The sequence below is a fragment of the Pseudophryne corroboree genome, chromosome 6 (genome assembly GCF_028390025.1).
Source record: "Pseudophryne corroboree isolate aPseCor3 chromosome 6, aPseCor3.hap2, whole genome shotgun sequence".
Lineage (NCBI taxonomy): Eukaryota > Metazoa > Chordata > Amphibia > Anura > Myobatrachidae > Pseudophryne > Pseudophryne corroboree.
Window position 1 is genome coordinate 314,711,704 of NC_086449.1, and position 26,679 is coordinate 314,738,382.

Consider the following 26,679-nt stretch of genomic DNA (forward strand, 5'->3'; position numbering starts at 1 on the left):
CTGAAGTTCCGGGTACCAAGTTCTTCTTGGCCAATCCGGAGCCACTAGTATCGTTCTTACTCCCTTTTGCCGTATAATTCTCAGTACTTTTGGTATGAGAGGCAGAGGAGGGAACACATACACTGACTGGAACACCCACGGTGTTACCAGAGCGTCCACAGCTATTGCCTGAGGATCTCTTGACCTGACGCAATACCTGTCCAGTTTTTTGTTGAGGCGGGACGCCATCATATCCACCATTGGTTTTTCCCAACGGTTCACAATCATGTGGAAGACTTCTGGATGAAGTCCCCACTCTCCCGGGTGTAGATCGTGTCTGCTGAGGAAGTCTGCTTCCCAGTTGTCCACTCCCGGAATGAATACTGCTGACAGTGCTATCACATGATCTTCCGCCCAGCGAAGAATCCTTGCAGCTTCTGCCATTGCTGTCCTGCTTCTTGTGCCGCCCTGTCTGTTTACGTGGGCGACTGCCGTGATGTTGTCCGACTGGATCAACACCGGCTGACCCTGAAGCAGGGGTTTTGCCAGACTTAGAGCATTGTAAATCGCTCTTAGCTCCAGTATATTTATGTGAAGAGACATCTCCAGGCTTGACCATACTCCCTGGAAGTTTCTTCCTTGTGTGACCGCTCCCCAGCCTCTCAGACTGGCATCCGTGGTCACCAGGACCCAGTCCTGTATGCCGAATCTGCGGCCCTCTAACAGATGAGCACTCTGCAACCACCACAGAAGAGACACCCTTGTCCGTGGCGATAAGGTTATCCGCTGATGCATCTGCAGATGCGATCCGGACCATTTGTCCAGCAGATCCCACTGAAAAGTTTGTGCGTGGAATCTGCCGAATGGAATCGCTTCGTAAGAAGCCACCATCTTTCCCAGGACTCTTGTGCATTGATGCACAGACACTGTCCCTGGTTTTAGGAGGTTCCTGACAAGTTCGGATAACTCCCTGGCTTTCTCCTCCGGAAGAAACACCTTTTTCTGAACAGTGTCCAGAATCATTCCCAGGAACAGCAGACGTGTCGTCGGGGTCAACTGAGATTTTGGAAAATTCAGAATCCACCCGTGTTGTTGCAGCACTAGTTGGGTTAGTGCTACTCCGTCTTCCAGCTGTTCTCTGGATCTTGCCCTTATCAGGAGATCGTCCAAGTAAGGGATAATTAATACGCCTTTTCTTCGTAGAAGGATCATCATTTCGGCCATAACCTTGGTAAAGACCCGAGGTGCCGTGGACAATCCAAACGGCAGCGTCTGAAACTGATAATGACAGTTTTGCACCACGAACCTGAGGTACCCTTGATGTGAAGGGCAAATTGGGACATGCAGGTAAGCGTCCTTTATGTCCAGGGACACCATAAAGTCCCCTTCTTCCAGATTCGCTATCACTGCTCTGAGTGACTCCATCTTGAACTTGAATTTTTGTATGTACAGGTTCAAAGATTTGAGATTTAGAATAGGTCTTACCGAGCCGTCCGGCTTCGGTACCACAAATAGCGTGGAGTAATACCCCTTTCCCTGTTGTAGGAGGGGTACCTTGACTATCACCTGCTGAGCAAACAGCTTGTGAATGGCTTCCAATACCGTCGCCCTGTCCGAGGGAGACGTTGGCAAAGCAGACTTTAGGAACCGGCGAGGGGGAGACTTCTCGAATTCCAACCTGTAACCCTGAGATACTACCTGTAGAATCCAGGGGTCCACCTGTGAGCAAGCCCACTGTGCGCTGAAATTCTTGAGTCGACCCCCCACCGTTCCTGAGTCCGCTTGTAAGGCCCCAGCGTCATGCTGAGGGCTTTGCAGAACCCTGGGAGGGCTTCTGTTCCTGGGCAGGGGCTGCTTGCTGCCCTCTCTTACCCCTTCCTCTGCCCCGAGGCAGATATGACTGTCCTTTTGTCCGCTTGTTCTTATAGGAACGAAAGGACTGCGGCTGAAAAGACGGTGTCTTTTTCTGTTGGGAGGGGGTCTGAGGTAAAAAAGTGGATTTTCCGGCAGTTGCCGTAGCCACCAGATCCGATAGACCGACGCCAAATAATTCCTCCCCTTTATACGGCAATACTTCCATATGTCGTTTGGAATCCGCATCACCTGACCACTGTCGCGTCCATAAACTCCTTCTGGCAGATATGGACATCGCATTTACTCTCGATGCCAGAGTGCAAATATCTCTCTGCGCATCTCGCATATAAAGGAAAGCATCCTTTAATTGCTCTATAGTCAATAAAATACTGTCCCTATCCAGGGTATCAATATTTTCAGTCAGGGAATCCAACCAGACGACCCCAGCACTGCACATCCAGGCTGAGGCGATGGCTGGTCGCAGTATAACACCAGTATGAGTGTATATACTTTTCAGGGTAGTTTCCAGCCTCCTATCCTTGAGGGCGGCCGTATCAGGAGACGGTAACGCCACTTGTTTCGATAAGCGTGTGAGCGCTTTATCCACCATAGGGGGTGTTTCCCAGCGCGCCCTAACCTCTGGCGGGAAAGGGTATAATGCCAATAACTTTTTTGAAATTAGCATTTTTCTATCTGGGTTAACCCACGCTTCATCACATACATCATTTAATTCCTCTGATTCAGGAAAAACTACAGGTAGTTTTTTCACCCCCCACATAATACCCCTTTTTGTGGTACTTGTAGTATCAGAGATATGCAAAGCCTCCTTCATTGCCGTGATCATATAACGTGTGGCCCTACTTGAAAATACGTTTGTTTCATCACCGTCGACACTAGATTCAGTGTCTGTGTCTGGGTCTGTGTCGACCGACTGAGGTAAAGGGCGCTTTACAGCCCCTGACGGTGTCTGAGACGCCTGGGCAGGTACTAACTGGTTTGCCGGCCGTCTCATGTCGTCAACTGATTTTTGTAATGTGCTGACATTATCACGTAATTCCATAAACAAAGCCATCCATTCCGGTGTCGACTCCCTGGGGGGTGACATCACCATTATCGGCAATTGCTCTGCCTCCACGCCAACATCGTCCTCATACATGTCGACACACACGTACCGACACACAGCAGACACACAGGGAATGCTCTTATCGAAGACAGGACCCCACTAGCCCTTTGGGGAGACAGAGGGAGAGTTTGCCAGCACACACCCAAGCGCTATAATATATATGGGAACAACCCTATATAAGTGTTGTTCCTTATAGCCGCTTAAATATATAAAAATATCGCCAAAATATGCCCCCCCTCTCTGTTTTACCCTGTTTCTGTAGTGCAGTGCAGGGGAGAGTCCTGGGAGCCTTCCTCACAGCGGAGCTGAGCAGGAAAATGGCGCTGTGTGCTGAGGAGAATAAGCCCCGCCCCCTATTCCGGCGGGCTTTTCTCCCGGAGTTTTAGACATTTGGCATGGGTTAAATACATACATATAGCCTTAATGGCTATATGTGATGTATTCTTTTGCCATAAAAGGTATTATATATTGCTGCCCAGGGCGCCCCCAGCAGCGCCCTGCACCCTCCGTGACCGTCTGGTGTGAAGTGTGTGACAACAATGGCGCACAGCTGCAGTGCTGTGCGCTACCTTCATGAAGACTGAAGAGCCTTCTGCCGCCTGTTTCCGGACCTTCAATCTTCAGCATCTGTAAGGGGGGTCGGCGGCGCGGCTCCGGGACGAACCCCAGGGTGAGACCTGTGTTCCGACTCCCTCTGGAGCTAATGGTGTCCAGTAGCCTAAGAATCCAATCCATCCTGCACGCAGGTGAGTTGAAATTCTCTCCCCTAAGTCCCTCGATGCAGTGAGCCTGTTGCCAGCAGGACTCACTGAAAATAAAAAACCTAAAAAACTTTTTCTAAGCAGCTCTTTAGGAGAGCCACCTAGATTGCACCCTGCTCGGACGGGCACAAAAACCTAACTGAGGCTTGGAGGAGGGTCATAGGGGGAGGAGCCAGTACACACCATGTGATCCTAAAAGCTTACTTTTTATGCCCTGTCTCCTGCGGAGCCGCTATTCCCCATGGTCCTGACGGAGTCCCCAGCATCCACTTAGGACGTTAGAGAAAAAGAAGTTAGCACATCTTTGATCCAGTGAGACGAGGTCAATGACTGGTGAGGCACTGGCTAGTATCAGCACACAGATTTATACACATATATGATGTGGTGGTGAGTTTTGACTATAAAAATGATTAGAATAACACAAAGATGATATGAATAATACAAAGATGATATAAGTTATAAATATCGTCTTTGTATTATTCTAATCTTTATACTCAAAACTCTGTAATGTACTGGAGTATGACAGGGCTCTGCATCCGCTGACTGCACATTGCTGCTTTGATCGCAGTGAGCGCCATCTCACAGAAATGACTCTTCTGTTGGAATTTCTTCAATCTACGGGAAGGAAACCGGGAAGTAGAATGGACATATTGGAGTTCTGCCAGGAGACTATTAATTACTCTGTAAATCAGCAAACAAGAGGAGAAGGTGGCATGAAGAGCAGATGTTCTGATGACCACAAGAGCTTTTTCATAATAAGACCGTTAAATAAATAGTATAGATAATGCTGGCCCCCATGGACTTGCTATTATTTGCCCTTTAGAGCTTTTGGTTTTTAATGGCTACAATGCTTTCTGTTTGATGCACTAGTAAACGTGTTCACGTCACTGCTTGCTTTCAAATGTTCCAAACTTTGACTATGTTCATTCTTAAGTTTTAATTTGCTTCAAACTGTAACGTTACCACAATTTATAATCAGACCCCCCCCCCCTTCATTTTCAAGTGGCATACTAAATGCATAAACAACATTATACAACTGGCAATCGGAAATGATGCATAGAGAGCACACAATGGTCTCCTTTTACATGTTGTTCATTCTTACTGTGCTTGTGTGTCACATATCAGTATGATCTATTAAAGGATAGTGATGTTTCACATTGGCAAAAATAAGTGGTTAACTAACTTCTGTTATAGCATGATATTCACCTGTGAGCTTTATTCCATGGTGTGAGGAAAGAAACCCCCCATCCCACCCTCCACAGAAAACCCACCACTATAAATAATTGCAGCAGAAAGTACTTTTAACTGGACTGCATGGAGGTGGAAAGTTTAAAAGGTGCAAAAACACTTTGAAAACATTTTACTAATGTGCTTCCATTTATCAGAGAGTTAATAATCAGTGTACGGTATACGAGAGCTAGAAATGCCCCTCACGCTATACACTGCTCTGAACAGGGCGATGAAGCACGTTAGTAAAATATTTTCATAGGCAGGCAAAGCTTTTCTCATAAACTGTACTGCAGGGAAGGGAAGTGCAGACAAAAGGAGGAACCACAGATGGTTAATACAGCAGGCAGACAGGCAGACTGAATAACATGCCGATATAGCTAGAAGGTAGATACTTGCGTGAGTTATGAGATGCTGAATAAGGGGTATAATAAACTGACTGATCCAAAACTGGAAATGGCCAAGCTAAAGCAGACAGAGGGGGAATACACAAAACAGGAGGACACAAAACAAGAGGAAGAATATTTATAGCAAGTATTCAATCATTTTCAATAACCACATGTACATACTAATGGTTACTCAACAGCTATATTACTGAGAAATTCCAGACACAATAGATTAGAAGAACAAGGTGTAATTCACCGGAATAGCCTTTACAGGATTTATAATCCAAAAGTAAAGTAATGACACAAGGATGTTCTGAGACATCCCTTAGTAATACAGTATCCTTCCAGCTGTGGTTAAATCTGAAAGCCCCTACATGCCGGTCAGCCAGCAATGTTACAGTCATTTATACATTGTCATATAATAAGAGACACACAATATAACTCCCCTCTCTCCTACTGATGTGCAAATTTTGTTTTTAGTCAAAGATAATATAAAAATCCTATTCATAGCTAATACTTCATGAGAGTTACACCCAATGAATCTGGTTAGAATGATACAGGTTTCAAATTAATTAAAGAGAGTGGATTATGCAATGGTTAGCAACCCAGCTGTTGTGTAGACATAATGGTCAGCCAGATTATGTGTAATTCCACGTGCATATGGCCTTCTGCACATGGCTTAAAGTCACCCATGCCAGTTTAGCGGATACAGCTGGAAAATATTATAACTGCTTTAGACCAGCTAAGCCTAAATAGGATGCTGCTTTATTTGAAGAGTGATTGTCCATTACAATTTTCTAAGCAATGCTAGAAACTCTATGGGCGATATTCAATTGCTTCTCTTGCCGGCGGCATCAAGTGTGATCGGCTGCTTGCGCTGGAATTTCAGTTTTTAAAAAGTGACCTATTTGACCGTTTAAACTGTACTTTTCGCGTTGCGCCCATTAGCTTGGTCGGGTTTAGCTGCTTTACACGGCTAAACCCGACCTCTATGGTCACAACAAACACAATAAATAGAAAGTATTGAATATCACCCCCCCCCCCACCTCTTTAGACGGGAGATCGGGAGCAATAAACAACTGAATATTACCATGTGAGCAATACTTGAAGTAGCATGGCCCACAGTATGTGGACACCCAAACATCTCACCCATATGTGCTTGCTAAACATCTCAGTACAAATACCAGAGACATTAATGTACAGTTGGTCCCTCATTGCTGCTATTAAAAGCCTCCACTTTCATGGGAAGACTTTCCACTAGCGCACAGAAAGAAGAACCTGGAATGGAGCCTTGGTACTGCATGAGGGAGCGTTTATAATATATCATGTACAACAAAATAGTAAAGAACAGGAATATATTTTATAATACACAATAACATAAAAAAGTAATAATAGACTCCACAGAGCAAAACAGTTAAAACATCAACTGAAATATATTTAATAAGCTAACGGAGCCATATGTGAAAAATAGCTGCATTACAGAAAACATTTAGGGACACCGTATAAATAAGAATTTACTTACCGATAATTCTATTTCTCGTAGTCCGTAGTGGATGCTGGGAACTCCGTAAGGACCATGGGGAATAGCAGCTCCGCAGGAGACTGGGCACAAAAGTAAAGCTTTAGGACTACCTGGTGTGCACTGGCTCCTCCCCCTATGACCCTCCTCCAAGCCTCAGTTAGGATACTGTGCCCGGACGAGCGTACACAATAAGGAAGGATTTTGAATCCCGGGTAAGACTCTTACCAGCCACACCAATCACACCGTATAACTTGTGATCTGAACCCAGTTAACAGTATGATAAACAGAGGAGCCTCTAGAAAAGATGGCTCACTACAACAATAACCCGATTTAGTTAACAATAACTATGTACAAGTATTGCAGACAATCCGCACTTGGGATGGGCGCCCAGCATCCACTACGGACTACGAGAAATAGAATTATCGGTAAGTAAATTCTTATTTTCTCTGACGTCCTAGTGGATGCTGGGAACTCCGTAAGGACCATGGGGATTATACCAAAGCTCCCAAACGGGCGGGAGAGTGCGGATGACTCTGCAGCACCGAATGAGAGAACTCCAGGTCCTCCTCAGCCAGGGTATCAAATTTGTAGAATTTAGCAAACGTGTTTGCCCCTGACCAAGTAGCTGCTCGGCAAAGTTGTAAAGCCGAGACCCCTCGGGCAGCCGCCCAAGATGAGCCCACTTTCCGTGTGGAATGGGCTTTTACAGATTTTGGCTGTGGCAGGCCTGCCACAGAATGTGCAAGCTGAATTGTACTACAAATCCAACGAGCAATAGTCTGCTTAGAAGCAGGAGCACCCAGCTTGTTGGGTGCATACAGGATAAACAGCGAGTCAGATTTTCTGACTCCAGCCGTCCTGGAAACATATATTTCCAGGGCCCTGACAACGTCTAGCAACTTGGAGTCCTCCAAGTCCCTAGTAGCCGCAGGCACCACAATAGGTTGGCTCAGGTGAAACGCTGAAAACCACCTTAGGGAGAAACCGAGGACGAGTCCTCAATTCCGCCCTGTCCGTATGGAAATTCAGATAAGGGCTTTTACAGAATAAAGGCGCCAATTCTGACACGCGCCTGGCCCAGGCCAGGGCCAACATCTTTAAGTGGTTCAAACCAATGTGACTTTTGGAACCCAAAAACTACATTGAGATCCCAAGGTGCCACTGGAGGCACAAAAGGAGGCTGTATATGCAGTACCCCTTTTACAAACGTCTGCACTTCAGGGACTGAAGCTAGTTCTTTCTGGAAGAAAATTGACAGGGCCGAAATTTTAACCTTAATGGACCCCAATTTCAGGCCCATAGACACTCCTGTTTGCAGGAAATGTAGGAATCGACCCAGTTGAAATTCCTCCGTCGGGCCTTACTGGCCTCGCACCACGCAACATATTTTCGCCAAATGCGGTGATAATGTTTTGCGGTTACATCCTTCCTGGCTTTGATCAGGATAGGGATGACTTCATCCGGAATGCCTTTTTCCTTCAGGATCCGGCGTTCAACCGCCATGCCGTCAAACGCAGCCGCGGTAAGTCTTGGAACAGACAGGGTCCCTGCTGGAGCAGGTCCCTTCTTAGAGGTAGAGGCCACGGATCCTCCGTGAGCCTCTCCTGAAGTTCCGGGTACCAAGTCCTTCTTGGCCAATCCGGAGCCACGAATATAGTGCTTACTCCTCTCCATCTTATAATTCTCAGTACCTTGGGTATGAGAGGCAGAGGAGGGAACACATACACTGACTGGTACACCCACGGTGTTACTAGAGCGTCTACAGCTATTGCCTGAGGGTCCCTTGACCTGGCGCAATACCTGTCGAGTTTTTTGTTGAGGCGGGACGCCATCATGTCCACCTTTGGTTTTTCCAACGGTTTATAATCATGTGGAAGACTTCTGGGTGAAGTCCCCCTTCTCCCGGGTGGAGGTCGTGTCTGCTGAGGAAGTCTGCTTCCCAGTTGTCCACTCCCGGAATGAATACTGCTGACAGTGCTATCACATGATTTTCCGCCCAGCGAAGAATCCTTGCAGCTTCTGCCAGTGACTGCTTCTTGTGCCACCCTGTCTGTTTACGTGGGTGACTGCCGTGATGTTGTCCGACTGGATCAACCCGGCTGACCTTGAAGCAGAGGTCTTGCTAAGCTTAGAGCATTGTAAATGGCTCTTAGCACCAGGATATTTATGTGAAGTGATGTCTCCAGGCTTGACCATAAGCCCTGGAAAATTCTTCCCTGTGTGACTGCTCCCCAGCCTCGCAGGCTGGCATCCGTGGTCACCAGGACCCAGTCCTGAATGCCGAATCTGCGGCCCTCTAGAAGATGAGCACTCTGCAACCACCACAGGAGGGACACCCTTGTCCTTGGTGACCGGGTTATCCGCTGATGCATCTGAAGATGCAACCCCGACCATTTGTCCAGCAGGTCCCACTGGAAAGTTCTTGCGTGGAATCTGCCGAATGGGCTTGCTTCGTAGGAAGCCACCATTTTTCCCAGAACCCTTGTGCATTGATGCACTGAGACTTGGCTCGGTTTTAGGAGGTTCCTGACTAGCTCGGATAACTCCCTGGCTTTCTCCTCCGGGAGAAACACCTTTTTCTGGACTGTGTCCAGAATCATCCCTAGGAACAGAAGACGAGTAGTCGGAACCAGCTGCGATTTTGGAATATTGAGAATCCAACCGTGCTGTCGCAACACTACCTGAGATAGTGCTACACCGACCTCCAACTGTTCCCTGGATCTTACCCTTATCAGGAGATCGTCCAAGTAAGGGATAACTAAAACTCCCTTCCTTCGAAGGAGTATCATCATTTCGGCCATTACCTTGGTAAAGACCCGGGGTGCCGTGGACCATCCAACGGCAGCGTCTGAAACTGATAGTGACAGTTCTGTACCACAAACCTGAGGTACCCTTGGTGAGAAGGGTAAATTGGGACATGAAGGTAAGCATCCTTGATGTCCCGAGACATCATGTAGTCCCCTTCTCTTGAATTTGAACCTCTGTATGTAAGTGTTCAAAGATTTTAGATTTAAAATTGGTCTCACCGAGCCGTCCGGCTTCGGTACCACAACAGTGTGGAATAATACCCCTTTCCCTGTTGCAGGAGGGGTACCTTGATTATCACCTGCTGGGAATACAGCTTGTGAATGGCTTCCAAAACTGCCTCCCTGTCTGCTTGTAAAGCCCCAGCGTCATGCTGAGGGCTTGGCAGAGGCGGGAGAGGGCTTCTGTTCCTGGGAACTGGCTGATTTCTGCAGCCTTTTTCCTCTCCCTCTGTCACGGGGCAGAAATGAGGAACCTTTTGCCCACTTGCCCTTATGGGAACGAAAGGACTGCGCCTGATAATACGGCGTCTTCTTATGTTGAGAGGCGACCTGGGGTAAAAACGTGGATTTCCCAGCTGTTGCCGTGGCCACCAGGTCTGAAAGACCGACCCCAAATAACTCCTCCCCTTTATAAGGCAATACTTCCATATGCCATTTGGAATCCGCATCACCTGACCACTGTCGTGTCCATAACCCTCTTCCGGCAGAAATGGACAGCGCACTTACTCTTGATGCCAGTCGGCAAATATCCCGCTGTGCATCACACATATATAGAAATGCATCTTTTAAATGCTCTATAGGCAATAATATACTGTCCCTATCTAGGGTATCAATATTTTCAGTCAGGGAATCCGACCACGCCAACCCAGCACTGCACATCCAGGCTGAGGCGATTGCTGGACGCAGTATAACACCAGTATGTTGTGTAAATACATTTTAGGATACCCTCCTGCTTTCTATCAGCAGGATCCTTAAGGGCTGCCATCTCAGGAGAGGGTAGAGCCCCTGTTTTGACAAGCGTGTGAGTGCTTTATCCACCCTAGGGGGTGTTTCCCAACGCACCCTAACCTCTGGCGGGAAAGGATATAATGCCAATAACTGTTTAGAAATTATCATTTTTTTTTTATCGGGGGAAACCCACGCTTCATCACACACCTCATTTAATTTCTCAGATTCAGGAAAACTACAGGTAGTTTTTCCTCACCGAACATAATACCCCTATTGGTGGTACTCGTATTATCAGAAATGTGTAAAACATTTTTCATTGCCTCAATCATGTAACGTGTGGCCCTACTGGAAGTCATATTTGTCTCTTCACCGTCGACACTGGAGTCAGTATCCGTGTCGGCGTCTGTATTTGCCATCTGAGGTAACGGGCGCTTTAGAGCCCCTGACGGCCTATGAGACGTCTGGACAGGCACAAGCTGAGTAGCCGGCTGTCTCATGTCATCACTGTCTTTTGTACAGAGCTGACACTGTCATTCCTTCCAACAGTTCATCCACTCAGGTGTCGACCCCCTAGGGGGTGACATCCCTATTACAGGCAATTTGCTCCGCCTCCACATCATTTTCCTCCTCATACATGTCGACACAAACGTACCGACACACAGCACACACACAGGGAATGCTCTGATAGAGGACAGGACCCCACTAGCCCTTTGGGGAGACAGAGGGAGAGTTTGCCAGCACACACCAGAGCGCTATATATATACAGGGATAACCTTATATAAGTGTTTTTCCCCTTATAGCTGCTGTATTGTTTATACTGCGCCTAATTAGTGCCCCCCTCTCTTTTTTAACCCTTTCTGTAGTGTAGTGACTGCAGGGGAGAGCCAGGGAGCTTCCCTCCAACGGAGCTGTGAGGGAAAATGGCGCCAGTGTGCTGAGGAGATAGGCTCCGCCCCCTTCTCGGCGGCCTTTTCTCCCGTTTTTCAGTGTAATCTGGCAGGGGTTAAAATTCATCCATATAGCCCTGGGGGCTATATGTGATGTATTTTCGCCAGCCAAGGTGTTTTTATTGCTGCTCAGGGCGCCCCTTCCTAGCGCCCTGCACCCTCAGTGACCGAAGTGTGAAGTGTGCTGAGGAGCAATGGCGCACAGCTGCAGTGCTGTGCGCTACCTTGGTGAAGACAGGATGTCTTCTGCCGCCGATTTTCCGGACCTCTTCTTGCTTCTGGCTCTGTAAGGGGGCCGGCGGCGCGGCTCTGGGACCGGACTCCATGGCTGGGCCTGTGTTCGATCCCTCTGGAGCTAATGGTGTCCAGTAGCCTAAGAAGCCCAATCCACTCTGCACGCAGGTGAGTTCGCTTCTTCTCCCCTTAGTCCCTCGATGCAGTGAGCCTGTTGCCAGCAGGTCTCACTGAAAATAAAAAACCTAAAACTAAACTTTTCACTACGCAGCTCAGGAGAGCCCCTAGTGTGCACCCTTCTCGTTCGGGCACAAAAATCTAACTGAGGCTTGGAGGAGGGTCATAGGGGGAGGAGCCAGTGCACACCAGCTAGTCCTAAAGCTTTACTTTTGTGCCCAGTCTCCTGCGGAGCCGCTATTCCCCATGGTCCTTACGGAGTTCCCAGCATCCACTAGGACGTCAGAGAAATATAAGTGATTTTAAATAAATGTTCTGTGGAAATAGATCAGATCAGCTGTATAATATATAAAGTTCAGTTTACTATGGATAAAAGTTTATGAATTTGGGTAAAAGTTTGTGAACTAGGTAAACAATTCCAGGGTATAATAAGCAAGGTTGGTCACAGGTGTTACTGGCAGGTATGTTCACTACTGACTAGATCAGGTTTGTCCAAACTGCGGCCCTCCAGCTGTTGTGAAACTATATATCAAAGCATGCCATGACACAGTTTTGCTGTCAGAGAATGCTAAAGCTGTGTCAGGGCAAGCTGGGATGTGTAGTTTCACAACAGCTGAAGGGCCGCAGTTTGGACATGCCTGGACTAGATAAATTCCAGCATTAGTAAGGAACAGGCACGGACACTGGGCAATAAGACCTGACTCACAATTGGCATTCCACGTCATCCTAATGGTGTTCAATAGGGTTTAGATCACTGCTCTGTGCAAGACAGTCATGAACTTCCACACCCAAAAAAAACAGCTTTTTGTAGGAAAATCACTTAGAGCCTGGTGCAGATGTGGCTGCAGTTGCATTCACCCACTGACGGCATCTCTGATCCACCTCTTGCTTTTAAAAACTCAACATCGGTCGCATATCAGTTGCACCTTCGGACCGCAGGTAAGCTGCCAGAGCCATTACAGCCGAGTTACTGCCTATAAATTCTCACTGCGACTCCCATCTCAAGACCATCGCAGTCAAAAGAACATACAACTCAGACGCATGCACAGTACTACAATAATCACTCAGGCCCAGATTTATCACGCCTTGGAGAGTGATAAATTGCACAGTGATTAAGTACCAACCAATTAGCTCCTAACCCAGCCTGCGACATGACAGTTAGGAGCTGATTGACTGGTACTTTATCACTGTGAAATTTATCAGGCTTGATAAATCTGGGTCTCAATAACATAAACATCCACACTGGGAACACTTTGCATCCAACTCTGGGTCAGTCCCTTTTATGCACAGGGGCCATGTCATGCTGAAACCATAATGGGACTTCTCCAAACTGTTGCCACAAAGATGGAAAGCACACAATTCTTTTAAATGTCAGCATATGATGCATCATTAAGACTTCCACTGGAAATAAGGGCCACAGGACAAACAATGACATGTCACCCCAGGCCATTACTTCTCCTAAACAAAAAACATTATAGTTGGCAGCACACATTTGGGAAAGTAAGTGTTTTGGCAAAACTGACAGACTACCAGATGATGAAATACAAATCTTAAGAAACAGCCAGTCTTACACAGGCGTTACTGCACCTCACTACTTTTCTGTATCAAAAGGGCTTCTATAGTTTCACGCTTCAGAGTACCACTGGACTACTCTCTGAGCCTTTTTGTATATTCATGCTGTGAATGTGCTGCAGCTGCAATAGACTCTGCCGGCAGCATTACCTCACTTATGTTAAGCGATCACACATAATACAGTCGCGGCTGATATTACTAACAGCGCTTCCCAACCAGCACTGGAAGAGTGACAGAGCTGCTATTGATAGGTATTGGCAGCGCTGCTCTGCTACCGCCGCACTATTTATACTGGGAGTGAGACACGGCAACTGCTGACTGCTATTGCCAGTACGGTATAGGTACCATAACTTGTGATAAACATATGTTCCCTATATCTTGACCAGCCTACCTGTGACCTTGGCATTAATTTTTTGGGTCTGGTGATGCTGTAATGGAAATGTCTATTTGTACACATATTAGGCCTTCTAATACCAACTGAGCATATTGTAATGCCAGAGCCTACCTGTTGTTGAGCATTTGCATCCCTTTATGGTCACAGTCAACCTATCTTTGAATGGCTACCTTCAGCTGGATAACCTAACATGTCACAAAGCACAGGCCATTCAAGCTGATTCTATGGACATGACAATGACCTGTGTACCCTCCACAGTCACCAGATCTCAGGGCATCTTTCAGATGCAGTGTAATGGGAGATATGCAGCATAATGTGAAGCCGACAAATCTGCAGCAACGGCAAGATGATATTATGTCAACATAGACCAGAATCTCTGATGCAGTGTTTCTCAAACTTAATCCTCATGGAACCCCAACAGTGCGTGTTTTCAAGGTATCATCAGGAATAATTAGCACTACTTGTATAACTATTGTGTTAGTCCAGGCCTGGCCAACCTGTGGCTCTTCAGCTCTTGTGAAACTACAAATCCCAGCATGCCCTGCCTAAGTTTTGTTACTAGGGAATGCTAAAACTGTGGCAGCGCATGCTGGGACTTGTAGTTTCACAACAGCTGGAGAGCCACAGGTAGTCAATTACCATACCTGTGCTCCAGCAAGATGATGTGGAAAACATTCACTTTTATGGTTCAATGAGGCCCGAGTTTAAGAAACAGTGCTCTAATGAATGTTTCCAGCACCTTGATGAATCTATAAAAATAATGCACTGTTCTGGGGGCAAAAGCAGGTTCTACTCTCTACTAGAAAGGTGTACCTGCAATAATAAAATACTACGGGATCAGTTTTATGTTTATTGGCCATTTAAACAATCTCAGCACTAAATCTTAAATCTACATTGAAGCAGAAATAACAATTATTTTATATAAGCACTATTTATGTTTAGTGTTACTTTGAATGGGTTTAGGCGGGAACAAAAACACATTTATGAAATTTGTATGCTTCTACCAATCCTTTTATGTTAAACTCTTCAACATACTTCAAACATCAATAAATACAACCACTGTTTTGTACAAGTACAGAGTTATGCATCTTATTTTCATTTATATCGTCTAGCTTTTCTTAATTTTGGATTCCCTTTAATGACAATAACGAACATAAGTCAGCGTTAAGTGATACATATTTAATTTATTAAGGTACAGTACTCTCTTACCTGGCCTGCCCTCTCCGTCAGTTCCAGATAAGAAATCCCCCTCAATGTGGTCATCTTCGGGTAGTGGTCTGTTTAACAAAAAAGAGCCCAGTTCATGTAAATATAGGTATACAACATGGTTAATAGAATCTTTGCCCATTTTCATTTGGTGGTGTTTGATACGTTTAAGGGTAAACTAAATGTTTTCTGGAAAAACAACACTCAGTTTGCCAACAGAAATTTGTTTCATTTGTGACATTGACATAAGGGAAAGGAGGCCCCTGTAATTAAATGAAATCCTGACTGTCTAGTTGTTAGGAATGTGAAGCCACAGGCAAACTAGCTTTTGTCAACACAAAACCATAGTTCTTGCAGGAAATGGTGAGAATAAAAAAAAAAAAAAAACAATTAAAGAAATTTTAGAGTAAGATGGGGAAAATCAGATTGATAGACAATACAGTGAATATATCCTTGTAAGACAAATCAGGAAAAAACCCATACAAGTAGAAAAAAAACAGAAACTTTGGCCACTATATTTGTGTACGTGTACAAGGTGATGTTGGCAAATTCTTACATGTGGTTTTTAAATCTGGCTTTCCTGACGCTATTTTGGATTCAAGTTCCCCAGAGTCCTTTTCTTTACAGATTTACAGTACGTCTGATATGTACAGTATCGAAGTGTATGGATAAACTACCCTACTGACTCTACACTTAGAAACTTACTATCTCAAAGCAGGACATTATACTGTGTATTTGTGCAAATTGTTGCTACAGTTCAGACAGCAACTCTTGTTTTAAATTAATTTATATCTGACTGGTATATTCATAGGTCTTACAAAAATTATCTATATTAAATGATAATACAACTACACAATACATATTACAGTAATAAAAATATAAGAAATTAAGGTGGCTAGAGACACATATCGAACATTTTTTTTTCTTTTTCTGGTAAATGTATATTTTTACATTTATTAAAATATATATTTTTATTAATGCCCACATTAGACTTGTAAAGAACACACAGAATTATAATTAAATAAACCTGCATAAAGAAAATGTATCATCATAATTATTATTATAAACATTAACCTTGGAAAGTCTTCGTCCTGCCACTCCTCCTTAAGCTCCACTCCTTCCATCCTCAGCCTTGCTTCTGTTGTAGCCATAGACTCTGGCTTCTCAAAGGATCCAACAAAAGTGTCTTGGCTAAAGAGCAGAATAAAAAAATAAAAAAATAAAAAATAAGGATTTACTCACCGGTAATTCTATTTCTCGTAGTCCGTAGTGGATGCTGGGGACTCCGTAAGGACCATGGGGAATAGCGGCTCCGCAGGAGACTGGGCACAACTAAGAAAGATTTAGGACTACCTGGTGTGCACTGGCTCCTCCCTCTATGCCCCTCCTCCAGACCTCAGTTAGGAAACTGTGCCCGGAAGAGCTGACACAATAAAGAAAGGATTTGGAATCCCGGGTAAGACTCAAACCAGCCACACCAATCACACCGTACAACTCGTGATACTATACCCAGTGAACAGTATGAATAACAACGGAGCCTCTCAACAGATGGCTCCAAACAATAACCCTTTAGTTAGGCAATAACTATATACAAGTATTGCAGACAATCCGCACTTGGGATGGGCGCCCAGCATCCACTACGGACTACGAGAAATAGAATTACCGGTGAGTAAATTCTTATTTTCTCTGACGTCCTAGTGGATGCTGGGGACTCCGTAAGGACCATGGGGATTATACCAAAGCTCCCAAACGGGCGGGAGAGTGCGGATGACTCTGCAGCACCGAATGAGCAAACTCAAGGTCCTCCTCAGCCAGGGTATCAAACTTGTAGTATTTAGCAAATGTGTTTGAACCCGACCAAGTAGCAGCTCGGCAAAGTTGTAAAGCAGAGACCCCTCGGGCAGCCGCCCAAGAAGAGCCCACTTTCCTCGTGGAATGGGCTTTTACAGATTTAGGATGCGGCAGTCCAGCCGCAGAATGTGCAAGTTGAATCGTACTACAGATCCAGCGAGCAATAGACTGTTTGAAGCAGGAGCACCCAGCTTGTTGGGCGCATACAGGATAAATAGCGAGTCAGTTTTCCTGACTCCAGCCGTCCTGGAAACATAGATTTTCAGGGCCCTGACTACGTCCAGCAACTTGGAATCCTCCAAGTCCTTAGTAGCCACAGGCACCACAATAGGTTGGTTCAAATGAAAAGCTGATACCACCTTAGGAAGAAATTGGGGACGAGTCCTCAATTCCGCCCTATCCATATGGAAAATCAGATAAGGGCTTTTACATGACAAAGCCGCCAATTCTGACACACGCCTGGCCGAAGCCAAGGCCAACAGCATGACCACTTTCCACGTGAGATATTTTAGTTCCACGGTTTTAAGTGGCTCAAACCAATGTGACTTAAGGAAATCCAACACCACGTTGAGATCCCAAGGTGCCACTGGAGGCACAAAAGGGAGCTGAATATGCAGCACTCCTTTAACAAACGTCTGAACTTCAGGCAGTGAAGCCAGTTCTTTTTGGAAGAAAATCGTTAGAGCCGAAATCTGGACCTTAATGGAACCTAATTTGAGGTCCATAAGCACCCCTGACTGTAGGAAGTGCAGAAATCGACCCAGCTGAAATTCCTCCGTTGGGGCCCTTCTGGCCTCACACCAAGCAACATATTTTCGCCATATGCGGTGATAATGGTTTGCGGTCACCTCCTTCCTAGCTTTAATCAGAGTAGGGATGACTTCCTCCGGAATGCCCTGTTCCTTCAGGATCCGGCGTTCAACCGCCATGCCGTTAAACGCAGTTGCGGTAAGTCTTGGAACAGACAGGGTCCCTGCTGCAGCAGGTCCTGTCTGAGCGGCAGAGGCCATGGTTCCTCTGATATCATTTCTTGAAGTTCTGGGTACCAAGCTCTTCTTGGCCAATCCGGAACAATGATTATAGTTCTTACTCCTCTCCTTCTTATTATCCTCAATACCTTGGGTATGAGAGGAAGAGGAAGGAACACATAAACCGACTGGTACACCCACGGTGTCACTAAAGCGTCCACAGCTATCGCCTGAGGGTCCCTTGACCTGGCGCAATATCTTTTTAGCTTTTTGTTGAGGCGGGACGCCATCATGTCCACCTGTGGCCTTTCCCACCGGTGTACAATCATTTGGAAGACTTCTGGATGAAGTCCCCACTCTCCCGGGTGGAGGTCGTGTCTGCTGAGAAAGTCTGCTTCCCAGTTGTCCACTCCGGGAATGAACACTGCTGACAGTGCTAACACATGATTTTCCGCCCATCGGAGAATCCTTGTGGCTTCTGCCATTGCCATCCTGCTTCTTGTGCCGCCCTGTCGGTTTACATGGGCGACCGCCGTGATGTTGTCTGACTGGATCAGCACCGGCTGGTGTTGAAGCAGGGGTCTTGCCTGACTTAGGGCATTGTAAATGGCCCTTAGTTCCAGAATATTTATGTGTAGGGAAGTCTACTGACTCGACCATTGTCCCTGGAAGTTTCTTCCCTGTGTGACTGCTCCCCAACCTCGAAGGCTGGCATCCGTGGTCACCAGGATCCAGTCCTGTATGTCGAATCTGCGGCCCTCTAGAAGATGAGCCCTCTGCAGCCACCACAGCAACGACACCCTGGCCCTTGGAGACAGGGTTATCAGCCGATGCATCTGAAGATGCGATCCGGACCACTTGTCTAACAGATCCCACTGAAAGATCCTTGCATGGAACCTTCCAAATGGAATTGCTTCGTAAGAAGCCACCATCTTTCCCAGGACTCGTGTGCAGTGGTGCACCGACACCTGTTTTGGTTTTAGGAGGTCTCTGACTAGAGATGACAACTCCTTGGCCTTCTCCTCCGGGAGAAACACTTTTTTCTGTTCTGTGTCCAGAACCATCCCCAGGAACAGTAGACGCGTTGAAGGAACCAGCTGCGACTTTGGAATATTCAGGATCCAGCCGTGCTGTTGTAGCACTTCCCGAGCTAGTGCTACTCCGATCAACAACTGTTCCCTGGACCTCGCCTTTATAAGGAGATCGTCCAAGTACGGGATAATTAAAACTCCCTTTTTCCGAAGGAGTATCATCATTTCGGCCATTACCTTGGTAAATACCCTCGTGCCGTGGACAGACCAAACGGCAACGTCTGGAATTGGTAATGACAGTCCTGTACCACAAATCTGAGGTACTCCTGGTGAGGAGGGTAAATGGGGACATGCAGGTAAGCATCCTTGATGTCCAGTGATACCATGTAATCCCCCTCGTCCAGGCTTGCAATCACCGCCCTGAGCGATTCCATCTTGAACTTGAACCTTCTTATATAAGTGTTCAAGGATTTTAAATTTAAAATGGGTCTCACCGAACCGTCCGGTTTCGGTACCACAAACATTGTGGAATAGTAACCCCGTCCTTGTTGAAGGAGGGGTACCTTGATCATCACCTGCTGAGAATACAGCTTGTGAATCGCCTCCAGCACCGCCTCCCTGTCCGGGGGAGCTGTCGGCAAGGCAGATTTGAGGAAACGGCGAGGGGGAGACATCTCGAATTCCAGCCTGTACCCCTGAGATACTACTTGTAGAATCCAGGGATCCACCCGTGAGCGAGCCCACTGGTCGCTGAAGTTCTTGAGACGGGCCCCCACCGTACCTGGCTCCGCCTGTGGAGCCCCAGCGACATGCGGTGGACTTAGAGGAAGCGGGGGAGGACTTTTGTTCCTGGGAACTGGCTGTATGTTGCAGCTTTTTCCCTCTACCTCTGCCTCTGGGCACGAAATGACGCGCCTCAAACCCGCTTGCCTTTCTGGGGCCGAAAGGACTGTACCTGATAATACGGTGCTTTCTTTGGCTGTGAGGGAACATGGGGTAAAAATGCTGACTTCCCAGCTGTCGCTGTGGAAACGAGGTCCGAGAGACCATCCCCAAACAACTCCTCACCCTTGTAAGGCAAAACTTCCATGTGCCTTTTAGAATCTGTATCTCCTGTCCACTGCCGAGTCCACAATCCTCCCCTGGCAGAAATGGACATTGCATTTATTCTAGATGCCAGCCGGCAAATATCCCTCTGTGCATCTCTCATGTATAAGACAGCGTCTTTAATATGCTCTACGGTTAGCAATATAGTGTCCCTGTCTAGGGTATCAATGTTTTCCGACAGGGAATCTGACCACGCAGCTGCAGCACTGCACATCCATGCTGAAGCAATAGCCGGTCTCAGTATAATTCCTGAGCGTGTATATACAGACTTCAGGATAGCCTCCTGCTTTCTATCCGCAGGCTCCTTTAGGGCGGCCGTGTCCGGAGACGGTAGTGCCACCTTTTTTGACAGACGCGTGAGCGCTTTATCCACCCTCGGGGATGTCTCCCAACGTGACCTGTCCTCTGGCGGGAAAGGGTACGCCATTAGTAACTTTTTAGAAATTACCAGTTTTTTATCGGGGGAAGCCCACGCTTCTTCACACACTTCATTTAATTCATCAGATGGGGGAAAAACCACTGGTAGCTTTTTCTCCCCAAACATAATACCCTTTTTTGTGGTACCTGGGGTAATATCAGAAATGTGTAACACATTTTTCATTGCCGTAATCATATAACGAGTGGCTCTATTGGAATGTACACAAGTCTCATCGTCGTCGACACTGGAGTCAGTATCCGTGTCGACATCTGTGTCTGCCATCTGAGGTAGTGGGCGTTTTAGAGCCCCTGATGGCTTTTGCGACGCCTGGGAAGGCACGGGCTGAGCAGCCGGCTGTCCCACATCTGCTATGTCGTCAAACCTTTTATGTAAGGAGTTGACACTGTCGCGTAATTCCTTCCACGTCCATCCATTCAGGTGTCGACCCCGCAGGGGGTGACATCACATTTATCGGCACCTGCTCCGCCTCCACATAAGCCTCCTCATCAAACATGTCGACAAAGCCGTACCGACACACCGCACACACACAGGGAATGCTCTGACTGAGGACAGGACCCCACAAAGTCCTTTGGGGAGACAGAGAGAGAGTATGCCAGCACACACCAGAGCGCTATATAATGCAGGGATACACACTACACACAGTGATTTTTCCCCTATAGCTGCTATGATACACAGTTTGCGCCTAAATTTAGTGCCCCCCCCCCCCTCTCTTTTTTACCCTATTGAGCCTGGAAACTGCAGGGGAGAGCCTTGGGAGCGTCCTTCCAGCGGAGCTGTGAGAGGAAATGGCGCCAGTGTGCTGAGGGAGATAGCCCCGCCCCCTTTTCGGCGGACTTCTCCCGCTTTTTTCAGGATATTTTTGGCAGGGGATTTTACACATATATAGTCTTACTGACTATATTATGTGGTTTTTTTTGCCAAGCTAAGGTACTCTTATTGCAGCCCAGGGCGCCCCCCCCAGCGCCCTGCACCCATCAGTGACCGGAGTGTGTGGTGTGCATGGGGAGCAATGGCGCACAGCTGCAGTGCTGTGCGCTACCTTAATGAAGACCGGAGTCTTCAGCCGACGATTTCCTGGACGTTCTTCTTGCTTCTGGCTCTGCAAGGGGGACGGCGGCGCGGCTCCGGGACCGGACGACCGAGGCTGGGCCTGTGTTCGATCCCTCTGGAGCTAATGGTGTCCAGTAGCCTAAGAAGCCCAAGCTAGCTGCAAGCAGGTAGGTTTGCTTCTTCTCCCTTCAGTCCCTCGTAGCAGTGAGTCTGTTGCCAGCAGATCTCACTGAAAATAAAAAACCTAAATTATACTTTTTTTTCTAAGAGCTGAGGAGAGCCCCTAGTGTGCAACCAGCTCGGCCGGGCACAAAATTCTAACTGAGGTCTGGAGGAGGGGCATAGAGGGAGGAGCCAGTGCACACCAGGTAGTCCTAAATCTTTCTTAGTTGTGCCCAGTCTCCTGCGGAGCCGCTATTCCCCCCATGGTCCTTACGAAGTCCCCAGCATCCACTAGGACGTCAGAGAAAAGACATAACCAACCAAAAAACAAACAAAAAAAACACAGCTTTAAGCGATAAACATATTTGAAACTGTGTCATATTTTTGAGCCAAAAACGTGACTGAAGCTCTGCTAAAATAAAATGTAAAAAAAAAAAAAAAAAAAAGTAAAGTATAGAAAAACAGCCCACATATCAACCACTATGAACTATTTGTAAGTGAGACCTTCTCTATAGCCATTAAAGTTACAGCAGGCATTCCCAACCTCGGTTCTAAAGCCAAGCTGACAGTGCAAGTTTTAGTGATATCCAGGCTTTAGCACAGATGGTTAAATCAAATAACATATGTACTAATTATGTCACCTGTGGTCAAGAATGGATATTAGTGTTCCCGCCGGTGTCACCTTTGGGGGCATCATGGCTCTCTACACGTCACTAATGGGGGTGTGCCCCAGCCACAGCATCACTGATGGTGGCGTGCCAAGCACCTACGGAAGTGCTGGGCTTTTCCCAAGCTCTCCATTTAATGTGAGTAGATGCCATGCGCATGGCATCTATTCACGTGGCAGCAACAGCCAGCTGTTCTAGCAGGGCACCGCCAAAGGGGCAGGGCACCATTTGTCTTTTAAAAATCGGGTGTGGGGGTGGGGGGCGCTGCTAAAACAGCCTAGTGTGAACACTAGATAGCACTAAAACCAGAACTGTTAGTGTGCGTTGAGGACCAATGTTGGGAATGGCCGAGTTACAGACTACCAAACCTGGGCTGTACTAGGTGACATCACAACAAAGCAGTCCCTATTCCTATGTATAACCATGGGGATACCGGCAGTCAGGATCTTGATAGTCCGCATACAGGCAGCCTGAAGTGATGGGCACCCGTCCGAGCAATTCAATTGTTGTTCTGATCGAGCGACCATTATTTGTGGCATACCCAAAAGCACCGGGTTTAGCCATGCAACATGATGAGTCCCATTCGGGCACTCAAACGTGTCACTTTATGCACATTTCTGCTTGCCACCTCGGGAAGTTGCAACCATAAATGCCGGCACCTGCTGTATTCGCACCTGCACGGCAGCACAACTGAATTGCTACCAGAGGCTGACCTCTAGTGGTGGGCACCAAAACAACAATGAAGCCCACCCAAATAGTTTTTATTATTGAAATATCTTAATCCTGAAAAAGTTGCAAGATGACAATTCTAGAACTACACAAGATAAAAAAAAATCTAATTCAAATGAATGTAGTCAGCTATGATGGGCTCGTAAGTAAATGAAAACCCCTTTTCCACTGCTGCCATAACACGTTTTTGCCAGGGCACCATGGGTTGCGGCTTCGTGGAAAAGAGGCTCGGGATCCCTGCGTTTGGGATGCCAGCAGTCAAAATACTGATAGCATCCCCAAGGTCGTGATCCCGGCGCTGTGATAATAATCAATGTCGAAATCCAGCATTGGTATTTCGACTTCCGGGATCCTAACCGGATCCCCCAAGTCCAGCCACAGGCAAATTCTTAGGGGCTTTTATTAAAGGGAAAGGGGAATGGGAAATCTACTACACTAGTGTCATATCAAGGATCATAGGATGAAAAGAAAACCCCATAGTGTATTATATAACCTTATATTAAATCAAGTCTGGGGGTGCTGCCACAAAATATATTGTTGCCAATATGAAAAGGTTTGTTTTGAAGAAAGGGATTGGTCTTATAGTGGCACACTAGTACAAATAATTATACACTTGAAATGTAACTTTTAATTCCACATTGTTAAAAAGCCAGTAACTGAAATATTAAAACCAGTAAGAGACAAGTGAAAGACACAGTGCAACATATAATATTAAAATCACACACTACACCCAATGTGCTGTGCAGTGTCTGTAGGATCAAATGTCTTATTTTGGGTACTATGACCTTGATTATAATAGTTTGCGCTGTCAGAATATATACAGTCCCAACTGAATAAACGTCAATTATGTCAATTACATAGAAACACCTAATTCTAGCATATAACACGTCTCAATATTTCTTTGAGTGGCAGCTTATGAAACAGAAATTTGTGTTTGTTAGACACATAAAGGTGAATATAAGAAGAGGAGAACACAAGCGCCAAAATGTGTTTTTTAAAATATATAAAAGGTGAACACGGATAGGTGAGGTGGTAGGTTTGACTTGATCACTTATCTGATTTAGATATGCAATGATCTGTCATCCTTCATTTGGATTCAGTACATGGAAATAAAAACAAAGCAAAACATAGTGTGTACCATTCATAAAACATATCGCATATACACTGTCTGGATAAGAGCGGCATCATTAGGGATTTAGCAAATTCCCATTAGTAAATATTTCTTAGCCACATCAGTGTAAAATTTAAAAACATAAATTTAATACAATAATATAAGAATGGCTGAATGACACACGTACAAGAAATAAAAACATATAAAGCTTATCTGTCCATAAATTGGATATCTGCAAAGCGTCCCGACGCGTTTCGTCCATCAATAGTTGGACTTCATCATGGGGATAACAACAGTGAGTCTGGAGGTCCTATTTATACCAGAGAGGGGTGATTCCTAATGTCCATTAGTTATGACCACACTTCCTGTACTCCTTATGCTCAGATGCAATGGCTGTGCAGTAGGGAGACCCCTGTGTGCCCACAGTGGGTGTCCTGATCCAGCACGTGTGTCACCCAGCAGGCTTCGTCACAGACACTGTCACCATTATATATATATTTGGCATGTGTGTGTATATTACATGTATGTGTGTGTTTGAGTTTTACATGTGTGTGTGTGAGACGTGTGTGTAAATGTACAAGTGTGATGTCTGTGTGTGTGTGTGTGTGTGTGTGTGTGTGTGTGTGTGTGTGTAAGACATGTGACAATAGAGTAGCCTGGTCTGACCTGGCTGCCAGGGCAGACCATGCTTATGTCTGAAAGGGGTCGACCCGGGAATTTCCCAGGTCTCAGGTTTAGTGTGAAAGGGGTCCCAGCAAAAACCCGGGATTTTCAGAGGTGAAAATCCCGGGTCTGAAGCAGGGAAATTCCCGGGTCCTATGTCTGAAAGGGGTATTAAGAGTGCCTCCTCCTCCACGTTGGCATGTGTGACAATACACCGTAAGGCAGTCATAACAAGGTCCCCTGAGGCCCATCAAGGCACTTACTCCAGGCGCCTGACTGAGCCGCTTGGGCCCTGGCTACCTGGCAGCATCTGACTGCTCTCCGCACTCTACCCCTAGCAAGGTTGCCATAATGATGCTGCTGCTGCCACCTGTCAGAGGAAGTCTGAAGATTGCCTTAGGTAAGTTACCTATGGGTGCTGCAGGACCACAGTACATATAAAGGGGGGGGGGGCACACTACTGGGAGGAAAACCTGAGCGTTGAGATAAGAATTACAATAGGGAAAGCCGTGATGCCGTAAGATAAAGAAAAATAAGATTTTAAACCTACCGGTAAATCTTTTTCTCGTAGTCCGTAGAGGATACTGGGGACTCCGTAAGGACCATGGGGAATAGACGGGCTCCACAGGAGACATGGGCACTATAAAGAACTTTAGAATGGGTGTGCACTGGCTCCTCCCTCTATGCCCCTCCTCCAGACTTCAGTTAGAGAAACTGAGCCCAGAGGAGACGGACAGTACGAGGAAAGGATTTTGTAAATCAATCCAAGGGCAAGATTCATACCAGTCACGCCATTCACACCGTATGACATGGGATATACGAACCAGTCAACAGTATGAAACAAACCCAGTATCAGTCCAAAACTGATCCAACTGAAACATAACCCTTATGTAAGCAACAACTATATACAAGTCCTGCAGGATGCTGTCCGCACAGGGACGGGTGCTCAGCATCCTCTACGGACTAAGAGAAAAAGATTTACCAGTAGGTTTAAAATCTTATTTTCTCTTAAGTCCTAGAGGATGCTGGGGACTCCGAAAGGACCATGGGGATTATACCAAAGCTCCAAAACGGGCGGGAGAGTGCGGACGACTCTGCAGCACCGAATGAGCAAACATTAGGTCCTCATCGGCCATGGTATCAAACTTGTAGAATTTTGCAAAAAAATGTTTGAACCCGACCAAGTCGCGGCTCGGCAAAGTTGTAATGCCGAGACGCCTCGGGCAGCCGCCTAAGAAGAGCCCACCTTCCTAGTGGAATGGGCCTTTATCAAATTCGGTAACGGCAATCCAGCCGCAGAATGAGCCTGCTGAATAGTGTTACAGATCCAGCGAGCAATAGTCTGTTTAGACGCAGGAGCACCAACCTTGTTGGCTGCATATAGGATAAACAGAGCCTCTGTTTTCCTAACCCGAGCCGTTCTGGCCACATAAATTTTCAATGCCCTGACCACATCTAGGGACTCGGAATCCATCACGTCCCATGTAGCCACAGGCACCACAATAGGTTGGTTCATATGAAAAGAAGAAACCACCTTAGGCAAAAATTGGGGACGAGTCCGCAACTCAGCTCTATCCACATGGAAAATCAGATAAGGACTTTTGTGAGACAAAGCCGCCAACTCAGACACTCGCCGTGCCGAAGCCAAGGCCAATAACATGACCACCTTCCAAGTAAGATACATCAATTCACCTGTTTGAAGCGGTTCAAACCAGTGAGACTTAAGGAACCGTAACACCACGTTAAGGTCCCATGGAGCCACT

General features: G+C 46.5%; 1 protein-coding gene across 3 annotated transcripts in view; it reads right to left on the reverse strand.

Annotated features, from left to right (window-relative positions):
- The window catches only part of BNIP2 (BCL2 interacting protein 2), a 248,109-nt gene that overhangs the window by 124,116 nt on the left and 97,314 nt on the right, over positions 1-26,679 (reverse strand). For all 3 annotated transcript variants that reach the window (XM_063926259.1, XM_063926258.1, XM_063926257.1), the window contains exons 2-3: positions 16,212-16,328; positions 15,141-15,208 (exon numbers count right to left, since the gene is read on the reverse strand). In XM_063926259.1, the coding sequence (XP_063782329.1) occupies positions 15,141-15,208; positions 16,212-16,328 (185 nt within the window). The remainder of the gene's footprint in view (positions 1-15,140; positions 15,209-16,211; positions 16,329-26,679) is intronic.